General features: G+C 41.3%; 1 protein-coding gene across 1 annotated transcript; it reads right to left on the minus strand.

Moving 5' to 3' along the window:
* Positions 1–503: 503 nt before the first annotated feature.
* LOC120488762 (sulfotransferase 1 family member D1-like) lies at positions 504–19,497 on the minus strand. The gene is made up of 7 exons (XM_039685403.2): positions 18,943–19,497; positions 10,252–10,380; positions 10,027–10,124; positions 8,955–9,081; positions 8,779–8,873; positions 8,472–8,652; positions 504–2,373 (listed from the first exon to the last, which is right to left on the minus strand). Exons 1-7 carry the CDS (start codon positions 19,121–19,123, stop codon positions 2,258–2,260), a joined length of 927 nt encoding a protein of 308 aa, XP_039541337.1. The 5' UTR covers positions 19,124–19,497; the 3' UTR covers positions 504–2,257.
* Between the last annotated feature and the right edge of the window lie 5,534 nt (positions 19,498–25,031).

Genomic DNA, 25,031 nt, shown 5'->3' on the forward strand with positions numbered 1-25,031 from the left:
TGATTTTAAAGGCAGAAGTTCATCAATACCTAAAAACAAATATGTTTAAAAAAAAATCAGAAAGCTGTAAAATGTGTTTCTCTTTGTAAACATTTATTTCAATGTTTTTGCTTAACTTGATTTTGTCACTGTTTAATTAATTTATTCATTTTATTTCCTGTTTTAGGCTGTATTTGTAATTCTTTAAAACCAATAAAAACAAACTAAAATATATGAGAAAATTAATAAACAGAATGAATGAGATACTGAGATAGTAATGCAACGTGAATAAAAGCCTAAATTCATCTGTTCATCATATAAAGAGATTGTGTCTCTTCAGAAAGTTTTGACTAAACCGCTCAATTCACATGGATTATAGTTTTATGGTCTCTTTATGAACTTTTTGAAGTGTCAAAGTGGTTGCACAGATGTAAATGGGGGGACAGAAAGCTCTCAGATTTGATCAAAAAGATCTTCACTTGAGTTCCGAAAATGAACGAAAGCCTTACGGGTTTGAAACAACATGAGGGTGAGTAATGAAATAATTTTTATTTTTAAGTGAACTATGCCTTAAAATAACAAAAGCCATGGAGGTCATCATCCTCCAAAAAGCAATATCATTTTCAGAGAGGAAAACAACATAACAAACATTAATGGATTTGATCATCTATGTGAAGTTTTATGGTATTAGTTTGGTTTGTGCAAATTTAAAACATTACATATTAGATAATACAGAGTATCTGCATTATAACATCAACAGTTCAAAAATGGTTTTAAAGAAAATCTAAATAACCTTAAATTGGACACACCATGATGTCCTCCAATGGCTTAGTTAAGCTCTTTGTTTCCATCCTGGCAATTGTCTTGACCTTAACTGTAAATTAATCAAGCTATAAATTCTAACATTTAAAGGGAGGGGGTTGACTGCGATTTCACTTTTTTCATTTTAAATAGTGTGTAATGTTGCTGTTGGTGCATGAACAGTATCTGCAAAGTTGCAGCGCTGAAAGTTCACTGTAAGCAGAGATATCGTCTTTTAAAAATCAGGAAGTATATTGCCTAAAACGACTCGATTGGGACTACAGCTGGGTTATGGTACGTCACTAACCCACACATTTGCATCAACCCCTCCCTCAGAATATGCAGAAAATGGCATGCGCGTATTTCTGAGGAACGTCGACTCGTCGAGTGTGTTGTTCACGCAGCTGTCAGGTCTTCTGCTGAACGCTATACTTCCTCAACAATGGATACAATTTATGTTTGATTATGTTCCTGAAAATGGCGATCGTAATCTAGCTTTCTGTGCTGCGCATTTTACAGAAGACAGCTTCCAGAATCTCCACGAATTCAACACCGGATTCAACAAGAAACTGTTACTAAAACATGAAGCAGTTCCAACTTTGGCAGCAGTTGTTGGGCCACAACCTGCAAGTAGGCTAAGACTTAATCATTTTATTTGCATGTATAATTCCAGACGTAGCCTTGTGTTTTATTTTTTTTCAAATGCCAGCGCTGGCTTTATAGCCACTACTAGTTAGCCTATGCTATTTTGTGTCTACGACAAACGTGTACAAACATTATGGACCTGAATTTTCAATAATTACTAATGTTTTAAACGTATTTTTCATGTATATATGCATTTGATCAAGAACGTAAACTTGCCAACGCTGTTTGAGTATAACATTAGTAGCCAGTCAGTTGCTATTGTTGCCAGTCAGATGCTATTGTGTAAAATAAACGTGTATAAAATGTAAAAATGTAGCAAATTATCATTCAGAAATGTTTAGTAAGAGCCGTGTGTGGTGTGGTTCTGCTTGACTCTCTTCATCGCCGCTTTCTCGGTCTGATTACGCCTGAAACTGATACTGCAGTTCGGTATTTACATCTGGACCGGAGCTCATGACACTCACGTTTCGCCCATAAAGGTAATGGGCGTTAACCTTCCGGACAACGTGAGCGTCAGTTTAGCCAATCACAACACACCGGGCCAAACTAACCAATCTGAGCCCACTACGTGTTTCTGAGGGAGTGGTTTCATAGAATCAGGAAGTCAACCGCTCATTCAGGGGACAGAGGAGAGCGCGGCTGACAATAAAGGTGAAGTTTATGAAAAATAAGACTTTAAAAAAAAGGAAAACCACGAATACATGTTATATTGCACCCCATAAATACAATCATGCAAAGAAAAAAAGCAGTCAACAAATGTATATATATACATTTGTAATTATAAGAGATTAGTTGAATAGCGTGTGAATGTGATATTATATTGCACAAATTATTAATGGATGCTAAAGCGGAAAGGAATGTTTGTGTCTTTCATTTGGATTGCATAGTCTTCATCAAACATCTTGGATTGAGCTGGGGTGAAATGGTTAACCCAGTCACCGACCTCTCCTGCAAAAACAAACATACTTATTTATTAATTTTGAACACAATGTACTTTATATAATTTCTTATTACATGAGCCTCTGAATAATTGATTATGATTGCTCAATTGTCATGAGGGGTTTGTATAATGACAGCTAAACTATATTTCACTATTGTACTGTAATGTATTATATAGCTCTGGTGTGTTTTCAAATGGAAGTTGTTACCTTGATGTTTATTCACTAAAGCAATAGCAAAAGCAAAAGCGAAGCCTTCATTTACAGTGTATTTAGAACAGCTAAGGGGCGTTGTTAGAACTCCTAAAACCCCCTTAGCTGTTCTCAATCCACTGTAAAACACTGCGTCAAGGGGCTTATTGCTTTTATAAAGCAGTTACTCCATAAAAATGTTCATTTTAATATTTATTTTATTCATAAAATAAACACCAGCAACAAAAAAATATAACATTATAACGCATTTATTCCTCCGCCAAGCAATTTAGTTCGAAAGAGGTTGTCATGCAGGTAGCAACGAAGAATCACAAATAGAATTTGCACAGTAATCCTAATGTAATGTGATCACAGGTGTATGTTTGTTGAGTCATTTACAATGGCTTCAAACGCGGCTTAACCAATCAGAATCAAGGACCGGAATTATCAGTTTTTCCCCCCGTCAGTCAAGATCGTAACCTCAGACAGAAATGTAAAAAATAAATTTAGGCTACTTTAGTTTTGCACACTTTGTCATGTTAATTATAATCAAATGCATTTGGTTTTATTTGCTATGACTGGTCAGTTCAATGAGGCCGTTATCGATTGGCTTGAGTCCACTTATTTGTGGATTTGTCTGCACGTATTTGTCTGCACTAAGTATTTCAAAATCCACAGATGCATGAGGGGATTTACAAATGCAAAAGAAGATATTCACAAATGCGTGCAGTGATCTGCAAATGCACAGAAAGCGTTCACAAATAAATGCCTGGCAGAGTTGTGTGTGACAAAAAACACATTAATAAATATTTTTCTTATTATTTGCAAATCTCATCTTTTATTTATGTGTGAGTTTTATCCATTTTTGTGAAACTCTTTACATTTGTTTGTGAATCTCAATCTATTTATTTGGAATAATGCAACAATTCTATCTCCATAGTTTGATGCAGATTTTGCTCATCTCAAACAAGCCTAATTTCTTTCTATGGTATGTGGCATTGTGGGTGGAGCTTGTCAGCTGTTGTGAATTTCCTTTGTTTCCCTAATACTGATTAAATGAGCTTAAAGGAGTAGTTTACTTTACAAGTACACTTTACACTTTACAAAGAGTTCATTTGGCCGGAAGGTAGAATTTTACGTTGTAACGTGTTAAATATTAATAATTTTCTTACACAAACTCATCGATTTGCTTCAGAAGGCCTTTATTAACCATGTGGAGTTTGTTTATGATGGACCGATGGGCATTTTTGAGCTTCAATCTGTTGATTGCAATCCACTGCCATTATAATACTTGGAAGAGCAAGGATATTTTTTTAATATAACTCCATAATTTTGTCTGAAGAAAGTCGAGATTGAGTAAATCATGGGCTAATTTTCATTTAAAGTGAACTAATCCTTTAATATGGAGATGTTTTTTTTTTTAAATGTTCATGTATTATCTGTTATATACCCTAAGGAAGGGTCCTTAAGGATACACCACAATGTTGCTGGATTTCTCTTAGGCCCTGAAAATGTAAAAATATTTTATCGGATGTGCTTTTCATTTACACGGTAGCGGCGTTTTTGTGGCTTAAAAACGCAAAAAAGTGAAACCACCCTCCAGAGTGGAAATCTTAAAAACGCTCCTCCGTCGTGTTCTCGTTTAAAGGGTAAAAATGCAAAAGTCTGCTAAACAGTAGTCTCATGTAGCCAGACCTTCAGACTGACGGCTGAAGGTCTGGAATTTATCCACAAGTTTCCGAGGGGCGCTCCTGTAAAAAAATAAAGTGGGTGAAACTTCCGGTGAGGCGGCGGAAGTAGCATTCCAATGGTATTTTGTGTGTTAGTTAGCGAAGAGGCTAGCTGTTTTTCTGAGAATTATTTTACTATTTAAAGACGCAAATCTTTATGAGAGATGGTGTTACGGAGTTCATGGACAACATGTGCTGTTCGCGGTTGTATGTATAACCGGACTAAACTAATTCAGTGGCTTAAACGTGATTGTTTTGAACATAAGCTGAAAACGAAATCAGAGTGATCCTGCCAACGACTGTAGTTTCCATCACCTCCCAAAAGACGACGAATCTTCCTGTGTACATTTGTTTAAATTCTTAATGTTCTATAAACTCTATCAGCATGTGATTGGCTGTTCGCTACTGATGTTACAGCTAAACTCAGGATCAAAGCCTGAGTTGACAGAATACCAAATGTGCCAGTTAATGTATTCAAGCAGCACATTCATTTATAATTTTGAATAAACTCCAAAGCACAATGACTAAGTGTGTATTTTTTATTTAAATTTTTTGTCAGCTCGCACAACTGTCTGTCACCATACCTTGATGAGTATTGATTATTAATAATGTTATGATAATACTCCCAATCAACTACTGCGGAGGTAAAGGTACTGTTATTTCACCCTTTTGAATTTCGTTGAGGTTGTGTTCCCACATCGTTAGCTAGTTTGGATCGCTATAACTTGAATGACTGTCAACTGTTGAATGAACGAGTGTCAAGCATGTCAAATCGCGCTTTGTTTACTTCCAACCGGAAGTCGCGCCCACTTTTGACGCAAGGCCTCATGGAGCGTAGGAAACTTGTGGATAGCAGCTTTCTTTGGCCAAGGCCCGCCCATAAGACCGTTTGACCTAAATGTCAAACAACCAATTACAGTTTGTTTCGTTCAGCGTCACATTTTTAGGGCGTGGAAATGTCCCCACAACAACAGACCGGCGTGCAACAAGTCAGTCAGCAGTCAGCAGCAGTCACCGGAGGCGCTCGTAACAACGCTCCGCGTTATTAAATTCAACCACGAACTCGCGCTCATGTCCGTCTTATGCCTGCTTTGTCACACGGCCAGTTCAACCTCGTATAAATCAGGTTATGTGTTTGTAAATCACGTGCCCGCTCACGAGCGCTCACTCTTTAACAGACACACTGTCCCCGGCGCTGCGTGCATCACAGAATGTTCACAAAGCGCTCCCCGTTCACAGTAAACCGGGTCGTCTCATTGAAAACAGCCAGCTGTGGCTGTCATCGAGCCGCCGCACATTGAATACTCACATGAGTCAGGCTGCGAATGTAAGTTACGTCCCCGCCCCAGCGCACTCACGCTTACTAAATAAACGCCTCACCTCCGGCGCCGCGCACTCGCTACATTCCCATTAGCTTTTAGCACATCTAGTGGATGCATAACGCAAACCCAGTCAAACGTTTGACTCTGCAGTATCTTATGCGCCTTTTAATCCAGTGTGCGCCTTATATATGAATACTGAATCGGCCAGCTGCGATGTCAGCATCTGTTGTTTCATGTTTGCCCACAAACGCGGCTGATATCCCCTTCGCAATTAAGTACTTCACTTGATCTTCCATAATAGATAGGAGGGGGCATACAACTGTAGCTGATCTTGATAAATGCTCATTGTCACTCACATAGGTCACTCATATAAGTTAAACACAACAGTTTTCAGTAGGGGTTCAATCTTCAACTGGCTGGCAGGAGCCGCCAGTTGCCAGGCTGCCAGTGGCTGGTTGGCATGTTACGTGACCTGTCAGTGGCCGGCTATAGTTTTCTGTCAGTCTGCCTTTGGCAAGTTTCAGAAACCATTGATTTTTGACAGTTTTTGTGTTTTGTGTTCCTCCCTTTATAGCTCATTTATTATGAATCTGTTGATATGAATAATGTTCTTTATTTATGATTGCTATTTTGTGGACTGTTATTCCAATTTAACCAGTCAATTGGCCATGATCAGACTGGCAGCTTACAGACGCTCATCCAGTCAGCCGCGGCTGAGACTGCGAGTCTAACGCGCCGCCTGACACTCTCGCTACAAGGAAATAAATAGTTTTCTTATTACGAATATAATGTCATGCATTTATTCTTATGTATGATTGATGTTTTGGGGACTGTTATTCCGATTAAACCAGTCGTGCCGTGATCCGACTGGCAGCTGACGCTTTGTTGGCTGGCTGATCTGCATGAGCGTCCAGCAAAGCGTATAGTTGCCAGTGTGATCACAACGGTCCCCAAAACATCATATCATACTAATGAATACTGTAGATGTATGAGATTATGTTCTTAATAAAAAAAAAAAACTATTAATTTCATTGCAGCGAGAGTGTCAAGCATCGCATTATATTCGCTGCTCAGCCGCGGCTCTGTGAGCCGAGCAAAGCTGTAAGCTGCCAGTCTGATCATGGCACATTCGACTGGTTTAATTGGGATAACAACAGTCCCCAAAACATAAAGTACTCTAAAGAATAGATGCATGAAAAAATATTCATAATAAGAAAACTATTTATTTCCTTGTAACGAGAGTGTCAGGCGACGCGTTAGACTCCGCGGCTGACTCCATGAGCATCCAGCAAGCGTCTGCAAGTTGCCAGTCTGATCACAGCCATTTGACTGGTTTAATCGGGATAAACGGCCCCAAAATACCAATCATACACAAGAATAAAGGCATGACATTATATTCATAATAAGAAAACTATTTATTTCCTTTTAGTGAAAGTGTCTGGCAACGCGTTATATTCGCTGATCATGGGCTGACTGGATGAGCGTCCAGCAAGCGTCTGTAAGCTGCCAGTCTGATCACGGCCATTTGACTGGTTTAATCGGGACAACAGTACCCAAAAGACCAATCATACACAAGAATAAAGGCATGACATTATATTCATAATAAGAAAACAATTTATTTCCTTTTAGCGAGAGTGTCAGGCAACGCGATATTCGCTGATCACCCCTGACTGGATGAGTGTCCAGCAAGCGTCTGTAAGCTGCCAGTCTGATCACGGCCATTTGACTGGTTTAATCCGGATAACAGTGCCCAAAACACCAATGATATACAAGAATAAATGCATGACATTATATTCATAATAAAAAAAAAACAATTTATTTCCTTGTAGTGAGAGTGTCAGGCAGCGCGTTATATTCGCTGATCAGCCGCAGCTGACTGGATGAGCGTCCAGCAAGCGTCTGTAAGCTGCCAGTCTGATCACGGCCATTTGACTAGTTAAATTGGGATCCTACTACTAAATTTGAGGAACACAAAACACAAAAACTCAAAAATCAATGGTTTCTGAAACTTGCCAAAGGCAGACTGACAGACAACCACTGGCAGCTGCCAGTCAGCCACTGACAGGTCACGTGACCTGCCAGTGGCAGCTCCTGCCAGCCAGTTGAAGATTGAACCCCCACTCACAGTTTTTCTTCCGCAATCACACTGCGCTTTGTTTCCCGGCGGACCAAAAATAAACGCGACACTTGACGCCCCCGGAAATCCGATAAAATTCAACCAATCAGATGATGACTTCGACATTCCTGAAGTGTTTCCAGTTAAGTGTACCATATGCATCAGACTTTTAGCCAACGTGACGTCTGAGGCTGAGACTAGCTAAACAGTGAACGTTGAATGCAGGTGCACTGACTTGTTGTGTGGCAGTGCTCCACATCGCCACCTAGCCGCCTGGAGTGCAGACTATATCGAATTTCACACACTTTTGCGTCACCATGTGCACACAGATTTCCCACTCATTACGCTCATCTAAACGCAGAATAAAAAGTGATAACGCAATGCCACTTTTCCGTTTTCTCCTCAGATCGTTTCTGTGTAAACAAAGCCTTAGTGTCAATACTGTTGTCCACAAACTACAAAGAACATTAACATATCTAACTTTCTCAGGCAGCCATTAAGGGGGTACACCAGTATTATTTTGGGGGAAATATTAGGTTCTGCTCCTCATTCTATAACTAAAAACATTTAAAGTATAAATAACTAAGAATAAATATCATCTAATAAGTGTCATATCATCTCTACTGATGAGATCGTAAAAGTATTATGATTTCAGTATGACGGAGTTGAGTTGAAGCAAAACCTTTTACAGTGCTAAGTGCATTGTCACACTCCTAATAAGGAATTTCTAGTATGGTTTTATATTAACCTTTTCTCATGAAGGCAGAAATAGACTGATCAAACACAGATTTCGGGACGAAGGAGTAGTTAGCCATTGGATTGTCTTTCATGACTTGGAAGGATGTCAACTGCGCAATCCTTTCTATGATATCCTCAGAAACAGACAGGTCCAGATAGTGCATGATTCTTTTAATCTCCCTAACAGGATTCTTGGTGAGAGGAAAAGAGAAAAACATAGATACAAGAAAGCCAGTCTAAAAAAGGAGGATATAAAATAAAAGATAAATCAGATTTTAGCAAAATGACAGGACTTGAAAGGATATGCTGCATTATACCTCCTTCATGTCCTCATAGAGCAGGTAGAGAATATTCTTTTCCTTGCATTCCTTCCAGTAACCTTTGACATGGTCATACCAAGAGCCCCAACGTACTGTAAAAACATTCGAGTACAGAGTAAAGATTCCGGATTTTTAAATTACATTCTGCATTTAAATATGTAGTTTTCTCTCACATTCTCCCTTCATGAACTTGTGAATGTATCCATCCCAAGGTCCTGGCTCTGGCTGGGTAAGATTCATACGACCAAATTGGAAGTAGCTTACAAGATTATCCTTAGCATTTCGGGCTATATAGATGACCTGGGAAAAAGCAGGCAGAGCAGCTAGTGGACATGATTTCTGGTACTCTGTGGTCAGAGGCAAATCAAGGGGTTTAAACATTATATTGCCGAATACCTATTACCAGAACACTCTAGAGACAGGTCATTTTGTTATCTTTTGCTTTGGATAGGAAGAATGAAAATAAACCCAAATTTGACCTTGTTTTTGAAATGATCACATCTGCTGCGTCCCAATTCGCTTACTACACCCTAAAAGTATGTACTCTTTTTGTGAGGAAAAAGTACATACTTTTGAGTGTGTAGCAAAAGAGTAGGCAAGCTTTGGGACAAACTATCACGTCATCTTTAACGGACAGCTCTGACGCGTGCTGCGTGCATTCTGTCACCGTAAACGGCCCTGTCAATCATCTCGTCACAGTTAAAATCCTCCATTCTATCTAATTTTATTTCCTACCGTTTCGGAGAGCACGTTCATCTGCCAGTTGTGGGTCTTTCATGCTCTCCTCGTGTTTGCAATTTGAATATAATGATGCATTTAAAACGTAATGGCTAAACGTGTCTTTACAAAAGTTCACAATGCTGTTGCAAATGCAATATAATGTGGACAACATTGAATAAATTCATTTTCGTCAGGTTAGATACTGATAATTAGTCACTCAAAGCTCTTTATCTAAACCTCTCTACACAACCGCGGGGACTCGCGCGTCCTCCGTATCGACCATGTCTCTGTAGTTTTTTAACACTTTTTACTCGTGCACAATGTTTTTTGGGCAATATCAGCCGTTAGAATGTGCATCGATCTACACTTCGGATTCTGACCGGAAAAAGTAGACCATCCGGGTATCTTTGAAACACTCATTTCAACATATTACGATTTGGGACGTACTAATTCTATTTTCGAATACTATTTAGAACGGATAGTATGCGAATTGGGACGCAGCAATCGTTTCAATTAAATTATTACCTTGCATTTATTTTCCCAGAATCCTTTAGGCACTAGTTGAATGGGTAAGTGAGTCTTGATTACTCTCGGTGGTTTCATCTGTCTAAGTAAGTCAAGCCCTGAATGAAGCATAAAAGATAAAAATGTTCAAGACATGAGTGGTGTAGATGCAGGTGCACTGACACATTCTTCATATCACAAAAACCTTGTGATAAGTATAGATGAAGCATGTATAGAAATGCTTACCTGATGGTATAGGTGGAGCAGAGAATTTTTCCAGAAATGGTATACGGACAGATATCGGCGCTCTCTTGCACACCTCAGCATCTCCATTGTGCAGCAGAAGATCCACTATCTCTTGAGTCCAGGTTGTGCCTTAACACAGAGACAAGCATTAGACAACTTGTTCTCAACCAGGGAGCAGGAGCCCACAAGGGGGCCTCAGCAAATTTCTGTGTAATATTACAAGATGACTGTAATATTATGCAGACTCAGAGAGCACAGCTGGAGAACAGTTTTACATGAGTTTATTGATGCAGCAGAGAGTGAGTCAAAGCAGGCAGGAATCTGAATGAAACAGAGCAATGAGTGATGATGATATGGAGACTGAAAGTAACAGTCTTTTCTTGAATATAGCTAAGAGGGGAATGAACGAAGGGAATGGATGGACACACCTCAGTTGCAGCTGGCAGGAGAGGATCCAGGAAACAGGGAAAGTGCACAGAGTAGTGATGTTACATTTGACTCTGACTGAAGCTTCAAAGTGCGTATCAAGTACGCTGTGCAATTTCTCATGAAGCTCCGTGCCAGAGCACGTACTATTTTCAGAGAAACATGTGATCAACGAAAAACGAAGCCCCCGAACCCCAGATAGCACATACTGTACGTCTGCAAGATGTCTGTTAAAGATCACTTCATCTGGAAAGCATCTGATGTTCACTAACATCTGATAGACATCTTTAAGATGTCAGTTTAACATACACTCTAAATCATTACATCTTAAAGACATCATCTAAACGTCTATTTGACATCCTACATACTTATTGCAGATGAGCAAACACTCTAAAAAATACGCCTTCCAGATGTAAACACACACATTAAATAGATGTCTCTGTGATGTACGCGTGCGGTCACTTTCTTTCCAGTCACGTGAATGCTTCACTTTGTGTGTCAGAGTGTTTGAACCCAGACCACTGCTTTACTGGGTTTTGGAAGTTGAAGTCCATTTACTAAATTTTTGTTGGGAGTAACGTAGGGGAGAGCGGGGCACAACCTAACGCATTTTGGTTTTGGCTCAGTTAATCAAAAAAAATAATTAGGTTAGATTATTATTTTTTTACACAAGCAACATACACATCTCTGCTACAAATGAACACTTAAAGTTTTTTTCTAGGACCTACCATTTTCATACAGTTGCACTGATAGTGACAGAAGTGCAAATGTAACAACCCATATGTGGGGTTAATTGTAACAGACAGAGCGGTTAGTTGTAACACTTGTGTGTAACACACATAATTCAGTACTATTTTATTTGTATAGTTTGATATTGTTTGTGCATCTGTATAGACAGATATCCATACATCCATCCCTCATCCAATCATCCTTCTATTGTGGATCAATATCATGGATAGAGACATAGAAAAGAGCTGCACAGTTTTGCGATAAATAATAATAAATAAAATTATAAAATATTGTAATTGCAATTAAATTAGATTTGTGTGTGGCAGTCTTGGCGGCTTAGTTGTAACGCTGTGTTACAACTAACCCGGCTGTGTATTACATATTTTAACCCTAGCTAACAGTCGCTATAGGAATTGCTGACATGTCTCAAAATGGTGCTATGTTTGAGCCAACAAGACAGTGATTAAGGCAATATAAATTTAGATTTGGAAACGTATACACCCAACCCAGAAAGCGAAAAAAATATATAATGAAAAAATTTACTTTTATGGTGTCAAAACACTCTTTGTCCAGTATCTTCACGAAATATAATCCAAACTTTCCGCAAATTCGCGGGAGACTGTCTTCTGGCAGCAAGAGAAAACGAGCGGAAAGACAGCCTGCTTGATCCTGACGAACTATGTAAAAAGACCGTGTTACATTTAACCCTGCGTTAGGTTGTGCCCCACGCTCCCCTATCCTCCATGACAGTATACAACAAAGGCCATGTCCACACTAATACGTATTCGTTTGAAAACGGTTTGGCCTTCCGTCCACACTGAGACAGCGTTTTAAATAAAAATGTAGCTTTTGGAAAACGCTCTCTAAAGCGGATAAATTTGAAAACGCTGTTTTCGCGTTGTAGCGTGTCTAGTGTGTTGTAGACTGTGAAGCCGGAGGTATTTGAAAACACATGAGTTTAGTCATGTGATCCATGTTTTTAAACGAAAACGCCATTTTCAAATGTTTCCAGATTAATGAAGTTTACAAAACTTTAAAACTCAAAACGAATCTGATGCACATTCTTGTTATTCATTTTCTAGACAACCTAGCAAATTCAAGAAATAAACTGATATTTATTTTTGATGAGTTTTATGCTCTTTAGCCAATAATTGACCACACACACACATACAAGCGCCCTCATTGGGCGTGACGTCAAGCACAAGGCTCACATACATGCTATGTTTGACACAAACCATCTGGTTGCACTTTATTTTACAGTATGAGTACTTTCAATGTACTTACAAAGAAAGTATTGAATACTAAAAGGTAACGATGGGTTAAAATTAGGTTTAGCGGTATAGATTCGGGACTAGCTCCTAGTTATTGCCAGTTATTGTCAAGTCAAATCACCTTTATTTATTTAGCGATTTTTCAATACAGGTTGTTTCAAAGCAGTTTTGATAACAAGTAAATGCAACAATGGTTGTTTCTACTGTAGCAGATCTAGAAGAAAATAACGTCATAGTCCAGCCCTTACACAAATTAACATACTCGGTTACATACGTAACCTCGGTTCTCTCTAGAAGAAGGAACGAGTATTGCACAAGTTGGTTACGCTATGGGTAAGTCATCTTTTCTCGAGATATTGAAGGCAAAAATTATTCTTTATTTTTCATATATTGTCAACGCAGTGCAGTGCAGTAGCCAGCAGACCTAGAGCAGGCTATCCAGCACGCCCATTGGTTGGCTGCCCTGCAGCAACTGCTGCAGCCCACCACTGAGCCTTGCGCGTGACATCACGCCCTCTACACAGCCCGCCAGAAGGGGGGTGGCTTAGCGTATAAAAGACGAGCTTGGGGACTGCATCACTGGTTTCATCAGCTGAAATGAAAATTTGCTCTCGGTGCCTGCACAGTCGAGTTACACAATACTCGTTCCCTCTTCTAGAGAGAACCTGTCACAGTGTTGGGTCTGTGTTCCCCAGGTGTCCACTATGTCCTCCTTCCCCACGGTGTCATTCACTTCATGAATTACATTTCCCACGATCCTTGTCTTTGCATCATTGCACTTGATCATTGCACTCAGCCAATTCCCCATTATCATTGACTATTCCCTGTGTATATAACCCTGTCTGTTTCAGTGTGCTTTACGGAGTCCTTGTATTTTGTGTCACACGACTTCTTGTCTATGTTAAATTCCTAGTTCCTGCTTGTTTGTTTCTTGTTTTGGATTGCTTTGATTTTTGACCCTTGCCTGGCTGAATACGGATTTGGATTGCCCTTATAAATAAACATCTGCTTTTGGATTTATTTCTGTTTCCCGTGTGTGGATCGTGACAGAAGGACACCGTCCGGGAACCCACCTAGTCATTTTTCGTGGGACCCGGGGAGGTCGCAGAGAGGAGGAGGTGGTCGAGAAGAAGTTCAACACCAATCTGCTCACGTCCCGTCTACCCAGCGAGAGACTCCTCACGTCCCGTCTGCTGAGCGAGAGACTGTTCACGTCCCGTCTGCCCAGCGAGAGACTCCTCACGTCCCGTCTGCCCAGCGAGAGACTCCTCACGTCCCGTCTGCTGAGCGAGAGACTGTTCACGTCCCGTCTGCCCAGCGAGAGACTGTTCACATTCCGTCTGCCTTCCTGAGCTGGGACTATCTGGAGCGGCTGGCTCGGGTATTGGAGAGGCCGGTGTCTGGTGTTTCGGAGCTGAACCCAGTGCCTGTTCCAGAGCCGGAGACAGAGTCAGTGCCCGTTCCAGAGCCGGAGGCAGAGTCAGTGCCTGTTCCAGAGCTGGAGCTCATGTCGGTTCCGGACCCAGTGTTTGTGTCCAACGTGACATCATGACTTTTGCGTAAACATACACGCCAATTTCGAGTCAGGTGGCGTGTTATCTCGTCGCATTTTGAGCTATCCGCGTGTATCTGTGTATGTCTACGCCATTAACGTCCGCGTCATTCCGCGTGTCTGTACACGCCGTCAAATGTCTGAGCAAAACAAAGCAAAATGTACATCTACATCTGGGGAGCTATGTTTTTCTTTCCTAGGATGGTGAGGGAACAGTCATAAATGCCATTAACCCCAGTGACGGTTAGGTTTAGGGACGGGGTTGAGGTAAGTCATATATTTATATATACAGTAATAACGTTAAGTCAACGGCGTTGAGCCGGTGTCTGTTCCTGAGCCTATGCCTGTTCCAGAGCCGGAGGTAGAGCCAGTGCCTGTTCCTGAGCCGGAGGCAGAGCCAGTGCCTGTTCCTGAGCTGGAGGCAGAGCCAGTGCCTGTTCCAGTGCCGGAGGCAGAGCCAGTGCCTGTTCCAGAGCCAGAGGCAGAGCCAGTGCCTGTTCCTGAGCCGGAGGCAGAGCCAGTGCCTGTTCAAGAGCCGGAGGCAGAGCCAGTGCCTGTTCCAGAGCCAGAGGCAGAGCCAGTGCCTGTTCCAGAGCCGGAGGCAGAGCCAGTGCCTGTTCCAGAGCCGGAGGCAGAGCCAGTGCCTGTTCCAGAGCTGTAGGCAGAGCCTGTCCCTGAGCCGGAGGCAGAGCCAGTGCCTGTTCCTGAGCCGGAGCCAGAGCCAGAGCCTGTCCCTGAGCCGGAGGCAGAGCCAGTGCCTGTTCCTGAGCCGGAGCCAGAGCCAGAGCCTGTCCCTGAGCCGGAGGCAGAGCCAGTGCCTGTTCCAGAGCCGGAGGCAGAGCCAGTGCCTGTTCCAGAGCTGTAGGCAGAGCCTGTCCCTGAGCCGGAGGCAGAGCCAGTGCCTGTTCCTGAGCCGGAGCCAGAGCCAGTGCCTGTTCCTGAGCCGGAGGCAGAGCCTGTCCCTGAGCCGGAGGCAGAGCCAGTGCCTGTTCCTGAGCCGGAGCCAGAGCCAGTGCCTGTTCCTGAGCCGGAGGCAGAGCCAGTGCCTGTTCCTGAGCTGGAGCTCATGTCGGTTCCGGACCCAGTGTTTGTGTCTGTGTTTGTGTCTGTCCTTGTGACTGTTTCTGTTCTAGTGTCTGTTCCTGAGCCGGTGTCTGTTACCAAGCCCGTGTCTGTTACCGAGCCGGTGTTTGTTCCCGAGCCGGTGTCTGTTCCTGAGCCGGTTTCTGGTCAATGTATCCCTGCCTCTGCTTAATTATTTTTATCCCCGGTGGGGATATATTTATCCCCCCCTCAAAGTGATCAGTGCTACTACACTAGTGGTGGGACGGATCAGAAAACTTATCACGGATCCGTGGTTTGATTAAAGTCAATTTTATTTTTAAATGCGCCACTTTGGCTGACTCTCATATAGCTGTCGCTCTGCACGAGTCTGCAGACTTGCTCAATGTCTTGCTCAATGTCTTGCTCCATCTAATTGGTTAAACCTTACGGATAATAGCCTATCAACACTTGCGAGACAGTTGCAGGTCCACGCTGGGCTGTGGAGCTGTTTTCAGAAAGGAAGGCAGCATAGCTATTCAGAATAAACATCACAATCTGATTATCTTTTTCTATGATGACAAGCAGAGCTAGTGTCCCAGTCACTGAGAATGGGTTAGGAAAGTTATACACACAGTGTTTCACTCAACTGAGACTAAAGCAAAGGTTTTTTGATTAGTCACTCACTCTTGAACGTCTGGCGCGAGTGATTTCAATGTTAAATCAATGTAAAGACGCATTTACGCGCGTCTAGAGGTTCTGCGGCGCGAATGAGGCAAATTGATTAACATAGATGATGCATATATCTTTTCTATCATTTCACTGTAGCTCAGCATCGCGATGTAACATTAACATTATAACTTTAACTTAACAGAAGCAGTAAAACTGTTTCTATTATGGTTTAACTTTGCAATCAATCCGTGGTTCAGGAGAGGCTGATATAAATTAGCCTCTACCCTATTAATCTATTGATTTAATTATTGCATGTTTTTTCGTTGTGCATGATCACAGTTCATATATGTGTGGGAAGCTATTAGAGTAAAAATATTGCGTTAGGATACTTCATGAGTTAATAAGAACTTTTTTTCCTGCAAATGCAGCGATGAAGTTCATGTTCTCATTATATATTTATATGAATTTTTTCAAAACATCCCCCCTCTGTTTTTTTTTTCACAAATTGCACCCTGTGGTTAATCCTTCTGGCTCCTCTAAGGAAAAGGATGACAAGCTCATTTCTTCCTTTTGAGTGACCGTGTGTCAACTCAGTGAATGCTGCAGAGGCCACCACGTATGATTTAAGCGTGGATGGGGACCCGTCCTTATCCAACTGCTCTTGAAGGAAACCAGGCAACCACGAGACCTCACATCTTAATGGGTCTAGATCTCTATCGACACCATTTGGAGAATACCAACCATTTAGACGTGTAAAGCTGCCTCTAGAGGGAGCTCTGGATTGTGTAATCGTGTTCATCACTCCTTCTGGCAAGACAACGGATACCTGTTGATTACCCATGCATGCAAAGACCAGCGCTCTGGATGGGGATGTCAGATTGAGCCGCAGGCTTGAGAGAGGAGGTCTCACCTCACCGGAATCGGCCAAGGGGCTGTGTGTGACAACTGCATAAGCTCCAGGAACCAGTTTTGATTCTCCCATTGCGGGGCTTTAAAGAGCACCCTGTGGCGCGTTTCCCTGATCCCCTTGATTAGTGGCTGGCTGGTAACAGAGAGACCAGAGGGAAAGCATAAAGAGAGAGGCTGGGCCAGATTTGGGCCCATTCACTATCCGATGCAAGGATGGAACAGCTGTCACCCAGGTCGATTCCTTCAGCTTCGTCCCTTGAGGTGGCGGCAGTGTGGGCCGAAGCCACCAGCTGCGTGTCCAGGAGGGGCGGATAAGGAAAGAGGGAGGCTGGTGGGATGAAATCTGGCAAGCTCTTCACCCTGAACTTAGGCTCCGGTATCCTCTGCGAACGACGTTTCTTCTTGCGTGGTCCAGATGGCAGAGTGACAGCAACCGTGGTGAAGGCTCCGAGTCGAGCCTGCAGGGTCGACAATGGAAGCGGTTTACAGTGCACGCAGCCTCCTGAATCCAGGGCGAGGACTGAGTGGTTTGGGCCCAAGAAGAGAGCGCTGTTTTAGAGAAGGAAAAGTGCCGCAGCAGTAAACACTCACAAGGCAAATATCACAGTAAAAAAAGATACTCAACATCAAATGTCGTAGCAGGCACGGAAGGCTGAAGGCAGCAAAGGCCGGCCTCTTCAGGTGCTGACCTCTGCTTGCTGGTCGCTAGTTTCAACGGTGGATGACTTCTCTCAGAGTCCAACGATGCGGAGAACTTTGCTGAAGATGATGAAATCAGTGATGCAGCCCCCTAGCCTATCCTTTAGGTAAGCCACCCCCCTTCTGGCGAGCTGTAACACGTAGAGGGTGCGAAGCACCCGTATTGGGCGTGACGTCAAGCGCAAGGCTCAGTGGTAGGCTGCAGCAGTTCCTGCAGGGCAGCCCCAGATCATGCAAGTTAGCCTGCTCTTGGTCTGCTGGCTGCTGCACTGCGTTGACAATATATTAAAAATAACGGATCATTTTTGGCTTCAAAATCTCGAGAAACGATGACTTTACCCAATAGAGATGACTTTGCGATGAATTTACGCAATAGAGAGAACCTTTCTTAAGAAAACCATTTGTTTTTTTTTAGTAGTAACTATGTTTTTTTTTTGTAGTAACCATGGTTTAACTATATTTTTTGCAGTAAAACCATAGTAACTAAAAATGAACCAAGGTTTTACTATGATAACCTTGGTTTAACCATGTTTTTTTGTGTAGTAACCATGGTTTAACTATGCAAATCTGCAAATCTCACTTGCCAATGTCCATCTGTACCACTTGGAGGTGATTGGGCTCTCAGACGAGATCCCAATTCGTCAGTCATTGACGTAACATCTCAGTTCCCTCCTTCTGGATAAGGAGGGCCGTGAGAGAACGGCACAAGGCTTGTGGCGTGATTCATAACCGGTCCCGTATCTCTCACGGAGGAGCGGAGGGATAAAAGGAGGAGTGACAACAGTGAAGGATACTGATACCTGTTACTAATCTGTCAAATGAGTGTACATGCAAAATAATAGACCTGACACTTTTTCAATGTAATGTGTAATGTGCTACTTTTCAAATCAGTCACTCAGTGACTTTAAATCTACAGATTTTTATAAAATTTAGCCTCAGAGATGACCGCTTTAACCAAAGCATCTAAAGGCAACACAGGACATTACCCCTGACTGTGAGATCCAGCAGACCTAGTCATGAGAAATAGAGACATGTCAATATTCACACAAAATTTGACCCTATGAAGAGACTGGCAGAACCCCCTGAATGGAAACTATTTAATCTAATCATTAAACTAATGCCATTATGTTAATCTTGAATACCATATATAATGTAGTTCACATTAGTTTTTATTTTTTTTTTTCATGTGATGTTATGTCAGGACATAGAATCAGTGGATCTAATTTGTATTCCCACAACAGAAGACAGTTCCTTTAAATCCATTGCTCAAATGGTGTCAAGAAAGAGTGCAAAGAACACAGTATACAGTATAGTCTGGTCTTACACTAACTGGACATTAAAACGCACAAGACCTTAGGATGATTAGCAAGATATTTTTTAACAGTGTTTTACCTGCTTTAGGATAAGTAGAGATGAGTAGGTCTGATGGGTCAGGACAGAATTCACTGATTGATTTCCAGTTGTCTGCAATGGTGCTCATGAGAGGGACACCCTGTACATCTATTAGAGGAAACCGATAAATAGAATCACCTGCCCTCTTAATGGCTTCTTCGTAACTCAGTACCTCTTCCATCACCACAAAATAAGTCCTCTGGAATATCCTCTTATCCCTTTTAGTCCTCCTTTCTGAAGTTTTCCTCCCTAATTTACTCTTGTTGAAATCTTTCTTTTTGCCTTTTTCTTAAATGATCCTTGGATTAGTAGCCTTAAATTATACACTTTGAGCCGGCAACTGCCTTTACCTACTCCTAAAGTTAGTTGTTTGCTTGGCCTCAATTATTATCATGTTCTGTTAGCTGTCCAAAGTTTTTTCTTAGACTTTTAGTATTTCAATTATGAATATTCTTTTGATTTTTTTTTGTTGTTTTTTTTTGTGTGCTCTCTCTGCCTATTTCCGTTTTCTGTTTCCCTATAATTCTTTCTACTCCTTGGGACTGTAAATACCTAAAGTGCAGGGTGCTTATATAACTCTCGGACAGCCAGGGATGAATTCCAAACTTTCAGCAATGTTATCTTAACTGTTAATCTGAGTTCAAGGGAGTGTCTGAAAAGTGACACTTTAAATGAAAAAAAGTGTACAGACCACATTTCCTCTTAAAGCAGTGAGAATTATATAAAACTCAGAAAGATATATCTCAAATGATTTATGTGACCATTTATAAAACTAAATGTCAGTCCTGAACCCGAAGCAAATTTAAGCAATTTATAATAAAACGTGATAAGTTTAGACAAATGCATGCCTTTGGTGTGAGAGACCAGGGTTCGAATAAACTGTGAGACACCAATGTGTCCCTGAGCAAGACACTTAACCCCTAGTTGCTCCAGAGGCGTGCGACATCTGACATATATACTGTAGCATGTAAATGAATAAATGTAAATGTAAATGTAGAAAATACATTTGCCTGCCAGTCATCACGTAAGCAATACATATTAGTTTGAAATCCACCCATCCATGTTCTACACCTGTTTATGTGAATGGCTATGCTGGTGTTTTTATACATCATGGATTTAAATTGTTTTAGCAATATTTCAACATAAATTCTATTTTGACATTAAAATGATGTTGCTACTTGTTAGAAATATTAACTAAACCAAAGAAAGACTTTCAACCTCCTGTTTAATATTAATTTGCATGTAAATATCATCTACAAATCAAGAGTGTCGACTTACAGACACTCCCTCCTCATCTGTCAACGGTTAACTTTGTGCTAGACCACAAAGTTCCAAAAAGGACCACAAAAACCACAAAGTTAACCTATCTGTCATAGGTTAACTTTGTGGTTTTAGTTAAGCTAGGGCAGATACTAGCCACAGCAGGGAATGTCAACAAAGTCAAACTCCCCACAGTTTAGCCCCACAGGAAACCGACAAGACCAACCACAAACACATACTGTACAAACTTTGTTCTCCTTCATTCAACTAAACCTAAAAACTTTTAAGTCTTCTAATCTTTCAATGTATAGAGTGTGAATTGTGAAGGTAAAATAATGCCTAAAAGTATTGTATGCTCAGGGTAAGATTTGAGAAAGAGTACATAAGATTGTAAAATAAATTTGCATGCGCAAGAGAAGATTTGTAAAGGTGTAAAGAGAAAAAAATATTTGCAGCATTTAACTGTTATTTGTAAGTGTAATTCATGTAATTTGAAGCTGCAGCTTCATGCTAACGCAAAATAAATAAGATCTGTATTCTTCAGACTTTCATTTTTCCGCGCTTACACTTTTGGCACGGTTTTTGTGCACAAATGTGGCCAAAAGTATTGCAAGCCTGCATGTGAACAGAAATCTGCAGGCGAAAAAAAAACAGAGGCAGGAAACTGCAAAACAGATGAATTGCGTAAAATCAAACTTTGTTTAAAAAAAAATAAACGGTTGCAAATGTCTGAATGACTTGTTGTGTGCATTGTGTAACAAAAGTTCCCGAAATAACCCAATCTGTACAGTTGCATCTCTTTTACCAACGCATTCTCATCCCAAGGCACTTCTGCCAAAGCATAGACATCCAACGCTCATGGCACCCTTTAGCGTCAAATGAGACGCTTCGGTTATGGTAGGTTTAGGTATGTATGGGGTAGGGTTAGGGTTAAACCACTAGGAGGCGCCTTCTGCCCCATATATATCTGCGTCTCACTTGACGCTAAAGAGTGCCATGTGCGTTGGATGGCTACACTTTGGCAAAAGCGTTGTATATGCCGCCTTACCTGCGCTTCCAGTTTTGGCACGATTCTCTCACTAACTGAGTTTTGCAAGTGTGAAGAGGAGGGCTGGTCCACCTTCATCCTGAATACAGAATAAGTATAGAGAGTCCCTTTCAAGACCTGCCTCTTTTGTTATAAAATAAAGTTGTTATGTGGAAGAATAAAATAATATTAAAAGTCTTGGCCCATCAGGAATTTCACTTGGCCCACCTTACATCTCAAAAGCTGGAGCCGGGCCTGACTGTACAGTAACTAAGTAGGCTATTTCGTAGGCTAATAAGTAGGCTAATAAGTAGAAATTCTTCTTTCAACCAATTTCTTCAAAATAGCCAAACATACTCATTTATTTAACTTAGCAAATGACTGTAGGCCTATTTATGAATAGATAGTCTAATAGCCCTTTCTGGTAATTTGATTTTTAAACAATGCAATGAATGTAGCAATGCACTACTGTTTCAAATGTTATTGCACACCTTTTTTTTTAAAGAAGACAAAACGCAATACTGGTAGTTTGCAGTACACTAGTATTCCATTATACGGATATAGCTGATGGCTCTATTGACTTATTGATGTGAGTAACATCACCATAATAATACTGTGTTTGACCCCCTTTCGCCTTCAGAACTGCCTCAATTCTACATGGCATTGTTTCAACAAGGTGCTGAAAGCATTCTTTAGAAATGTTGGCCAATATTGATAGCAGAGCATCTTGCAGTTGATGGAGATTTGTGGGATGCACATCCAGGGCACGAAGCTCCCGTTCCACCACATCCCAAAGATGCTCTATTGGGTTGAGATCTGCATTTAAACGATGCCTAATCGGCACAAAGGCCCTAAAGTGTGCCAAGAAAACATCCCCCACCATTACACCACCACCAGCCTGCACAGTGGTAACAAGGCATGATGGATCCATGTTCTCATTCTGTTTACGCCAAATTCTGACTCTACCATCTGAATGTCTCAACAGAAATCAAGACTCATCAGACCAGGCAACATTTTTCCAGTCTTCAACTGTCCAATTTTGGTGAGTTCTTGAAAATTGTAGCCTCTTTTTCTTTTTTTGTAGTGGAGATGAGTGGTACCCGGTGGGGTCTTCAGCTGTTGTAGCCCATACGTCTCAAGGTTGTGCGTGTTGTGGCTTCACGAATGCTTTGCTGCATACCTCGATTGTAACGAGTGGTTATTCAAGTCAAAGTTGCTCTTCTATCAGCTTGAATCAGTCGGCCCATTCTCCTCTGACCTCTAGCATCAACAAGGCACTTTCACCCACAGGACTGCCACATACTGGATACTGGTTTTTCCCTTTTCACACCATTCTTTGTAAACCCTAGAAATGGTTGTGCGTGAAAATCCCAGTAACTGAGCAGATTGTGAAATACTCAGACCGGCCTGTCTGGCACCAACAACCATGCCACGCTCAAAATTGCTTAAATCACCTTTCTTTCCCATTCTGACATTTAGTTAATGACGAGTTCAGACTGCACGATTTTAGCCACGATTTTGTCTTGCCGACAGGTTTGACAGACAAATGCCCAAAATCACAGGCAAATCAGTGCTCGTTCACGCGAGTGACAATCACGCAGTGTGAATGAGCAAAGACACGATCTGAGAGAATCGCCAATGTAGTTTTAAGTTTGAACACTTTTCACACAGCAGGATTTTGAATCGCCGACAGGTCCAGATATTTAGCATGCCAAATATCTCACGGGCGTTGGCGACTCTTCGGCGATTCAAAATCCTGCTGTGTGAAAAGTGTTCAAACTTAAAACTACATCGGCTACATCGGCAGAAAGAGAGCAGCGGGGAGTTTGAGGAGGAGTTGTACATCACAAATCAACATGGCATTGTTTCAGAAAAAGGCTTCTTCTATTTGGACCCAAGAAATGGAAGAAAAATTTGTAGAAATTTGGCAGGAGCACCTGTTTGAAGTTTCATCTGAGCTGTACCACAACCGGGTCAAAAAGGAAAAAGGCTCATGAAAACTCTGTTCTTGGCTTGCACGTGCGATGTTGCATTGTTTCCTTGTCACATCTCGCATGTGTTTGTTGTGAAACGTATGTAGTTTGACAGAGTTGTCTGCGATTGATCAAAAGTGTACATTTACACACAAACTGATGACCAGCTGCAAATTTCAGATGCCATCTTTATTTTTCTAGCTCAACTGTCACAAAATAGAAAGCACTGGATTGTGGAATATCAAAGACAGCGAAGGATATGTCTATGCTGCCTTCAAAAACTGATCAGAAATTAAGGTATCTCAGAAGACAGGAAGTGAAACATTGCATTTGGACATACGTGCCTCGATGCCTTCCGACCTTGGAATGCGTCCTCCAAAGGCAGCATTTGTCAGTTTTCGGGCACAGCCACTGCTTCATGAAGCTTTCGAAACCTTTATTAATCTGTTGTTCCGAATCAATGGTCCGGAGCATGTATCAAACTGCCTGAGTCACGTGATCTGTGGTTTATTTATGAAGATAGCGCCTATTTGAGAATTTGATCTGACGTTTTCGAAGTTATGATATCCAGGCGATCCCTCAGCGCTCATATCCCCGCCGAGAACAGCCTTACCTCGGCTAGTCCTTCTGACGTTTGCCATTGGCTCTGATGTCTAGTGTTAAAACATGAGATGTAATTAGTCTAGTGTATCTAAGGCGATCTTTGGTCTCATGAATCTATAATTTGTTCCCTGGCAAATCGTTTTGTCTGAAGGCCAAGCAAAGTTTCATACATGGATTGGGATGCACCTTAGCTGTTTTCTATATTTTGGAGGATCAAGCTTCACATGCCATCAAGATCAAGATTCAGGATCAAGATTCAGACCGCATCATAGTACAGAAACTGCGCTAGTTAAAATTACAAATGATTTACTTTTAGCTTCCGACCAAGGCCGTATTTCAATACTACGTAGTCCTACTTGATCTTAGCGCTGCGTTCGACACTATAGATCATATAATACTCTTGGATCAACTACAAAACTTCACCGGTGTCCAGGGACAGGCATTAAGCTGGTTTAGATCGTACTTATCGGACCGTTCTCATTTTGTCTGTTTAAATGGGAAAAAATCAAAGATAACGTCAGTAGACTATGGAGTACCGCAAGGATCGGTTTTAGGCCCTCTGCTATTCTCAATATATATGCTGCCACTTGGTAATATTATAAGAAAACATGGAATTAATTTCCACTGTTACGCTGACGACACTCAATTATATATTTCATCACGACCAGATGAAAACACAAACTCATCTAAAATGACAGAGTGTCTCAAAGATATAAAATGCTGGATGACGCGTAATTTCCTGCTATTAAATTCAGATAAAACGGAGGTATTACTTATTGGTCCAAAAAACTACTCACAAAACCTCTCACAATACAACTTTAATATAGACGGATGTCCTGTTACTTTATCCACTACAGTAAAATACCTGGGTGTTATACTAGACCGCAACTTGTCTTTCGAAAATCATATTTCATATGTTACAAGAACAGCCTTTTTCCACCTTAGAAACATTGCTAAGCTACGTAACATGCTATCTATTTCTGATGCAGAAAAATTAGTTCACGCATTCATGACCTCGAGACTAGATTACTGTAATGCTTTATTAGCCGGTTGTCCTGCATCCTCAATAAACAAGCTACAGTTAGTACAAAATGCAGCTGCTAGAGTTCTTACTAGGTCAAGAAAATATGATCATATAACACCGATTTTATCATCTCTACACTGGTTACCTATTAAGTTCCGCATCAACTACAAAATACTACTACTGACCTATAAAGCCCTAAATG

Source organism: Pimephales promelas, chromosome 17 (assembly GCF_988280905.1).
Source record: "Pimephales promelas chromosome 17, fPimPro1.hap1.1, whole genome shotgun sequence".
In the NCBI taxonomy this organism is placed as follows: domain Eukaryota; kingdom Metazoa; phylum Chordata; class Actinopteri; order Cypriniformes; family Leuciscidae; genus Pimephales; species Pimephales promelas.

Bases quoted from the DNA above. Each gene is read 5' to 3' on its own strand.
- LOC120488762 (XM_039685403.2), bottom strand. From the start codon at position 19,123: ATGGAAGAGGTACTGAGTTACGAAGAAGCCATTAAGAGGGCAGGTGAT. The intron at 10,125-10,251 runs GTAAGCATTTCT...TGCTTCATTCAG, and splicing joins TGCTCCACCTATACCATCAG to GGCTTGACTTACTTAGACAG. The intron at 8,653-8,778 runs GTATAATGCAGC...CCTCTCACCAAG, and splicing joins TCTATGAGGACATGAAGGAG to AATCCTGTTAGGGAGATTAA.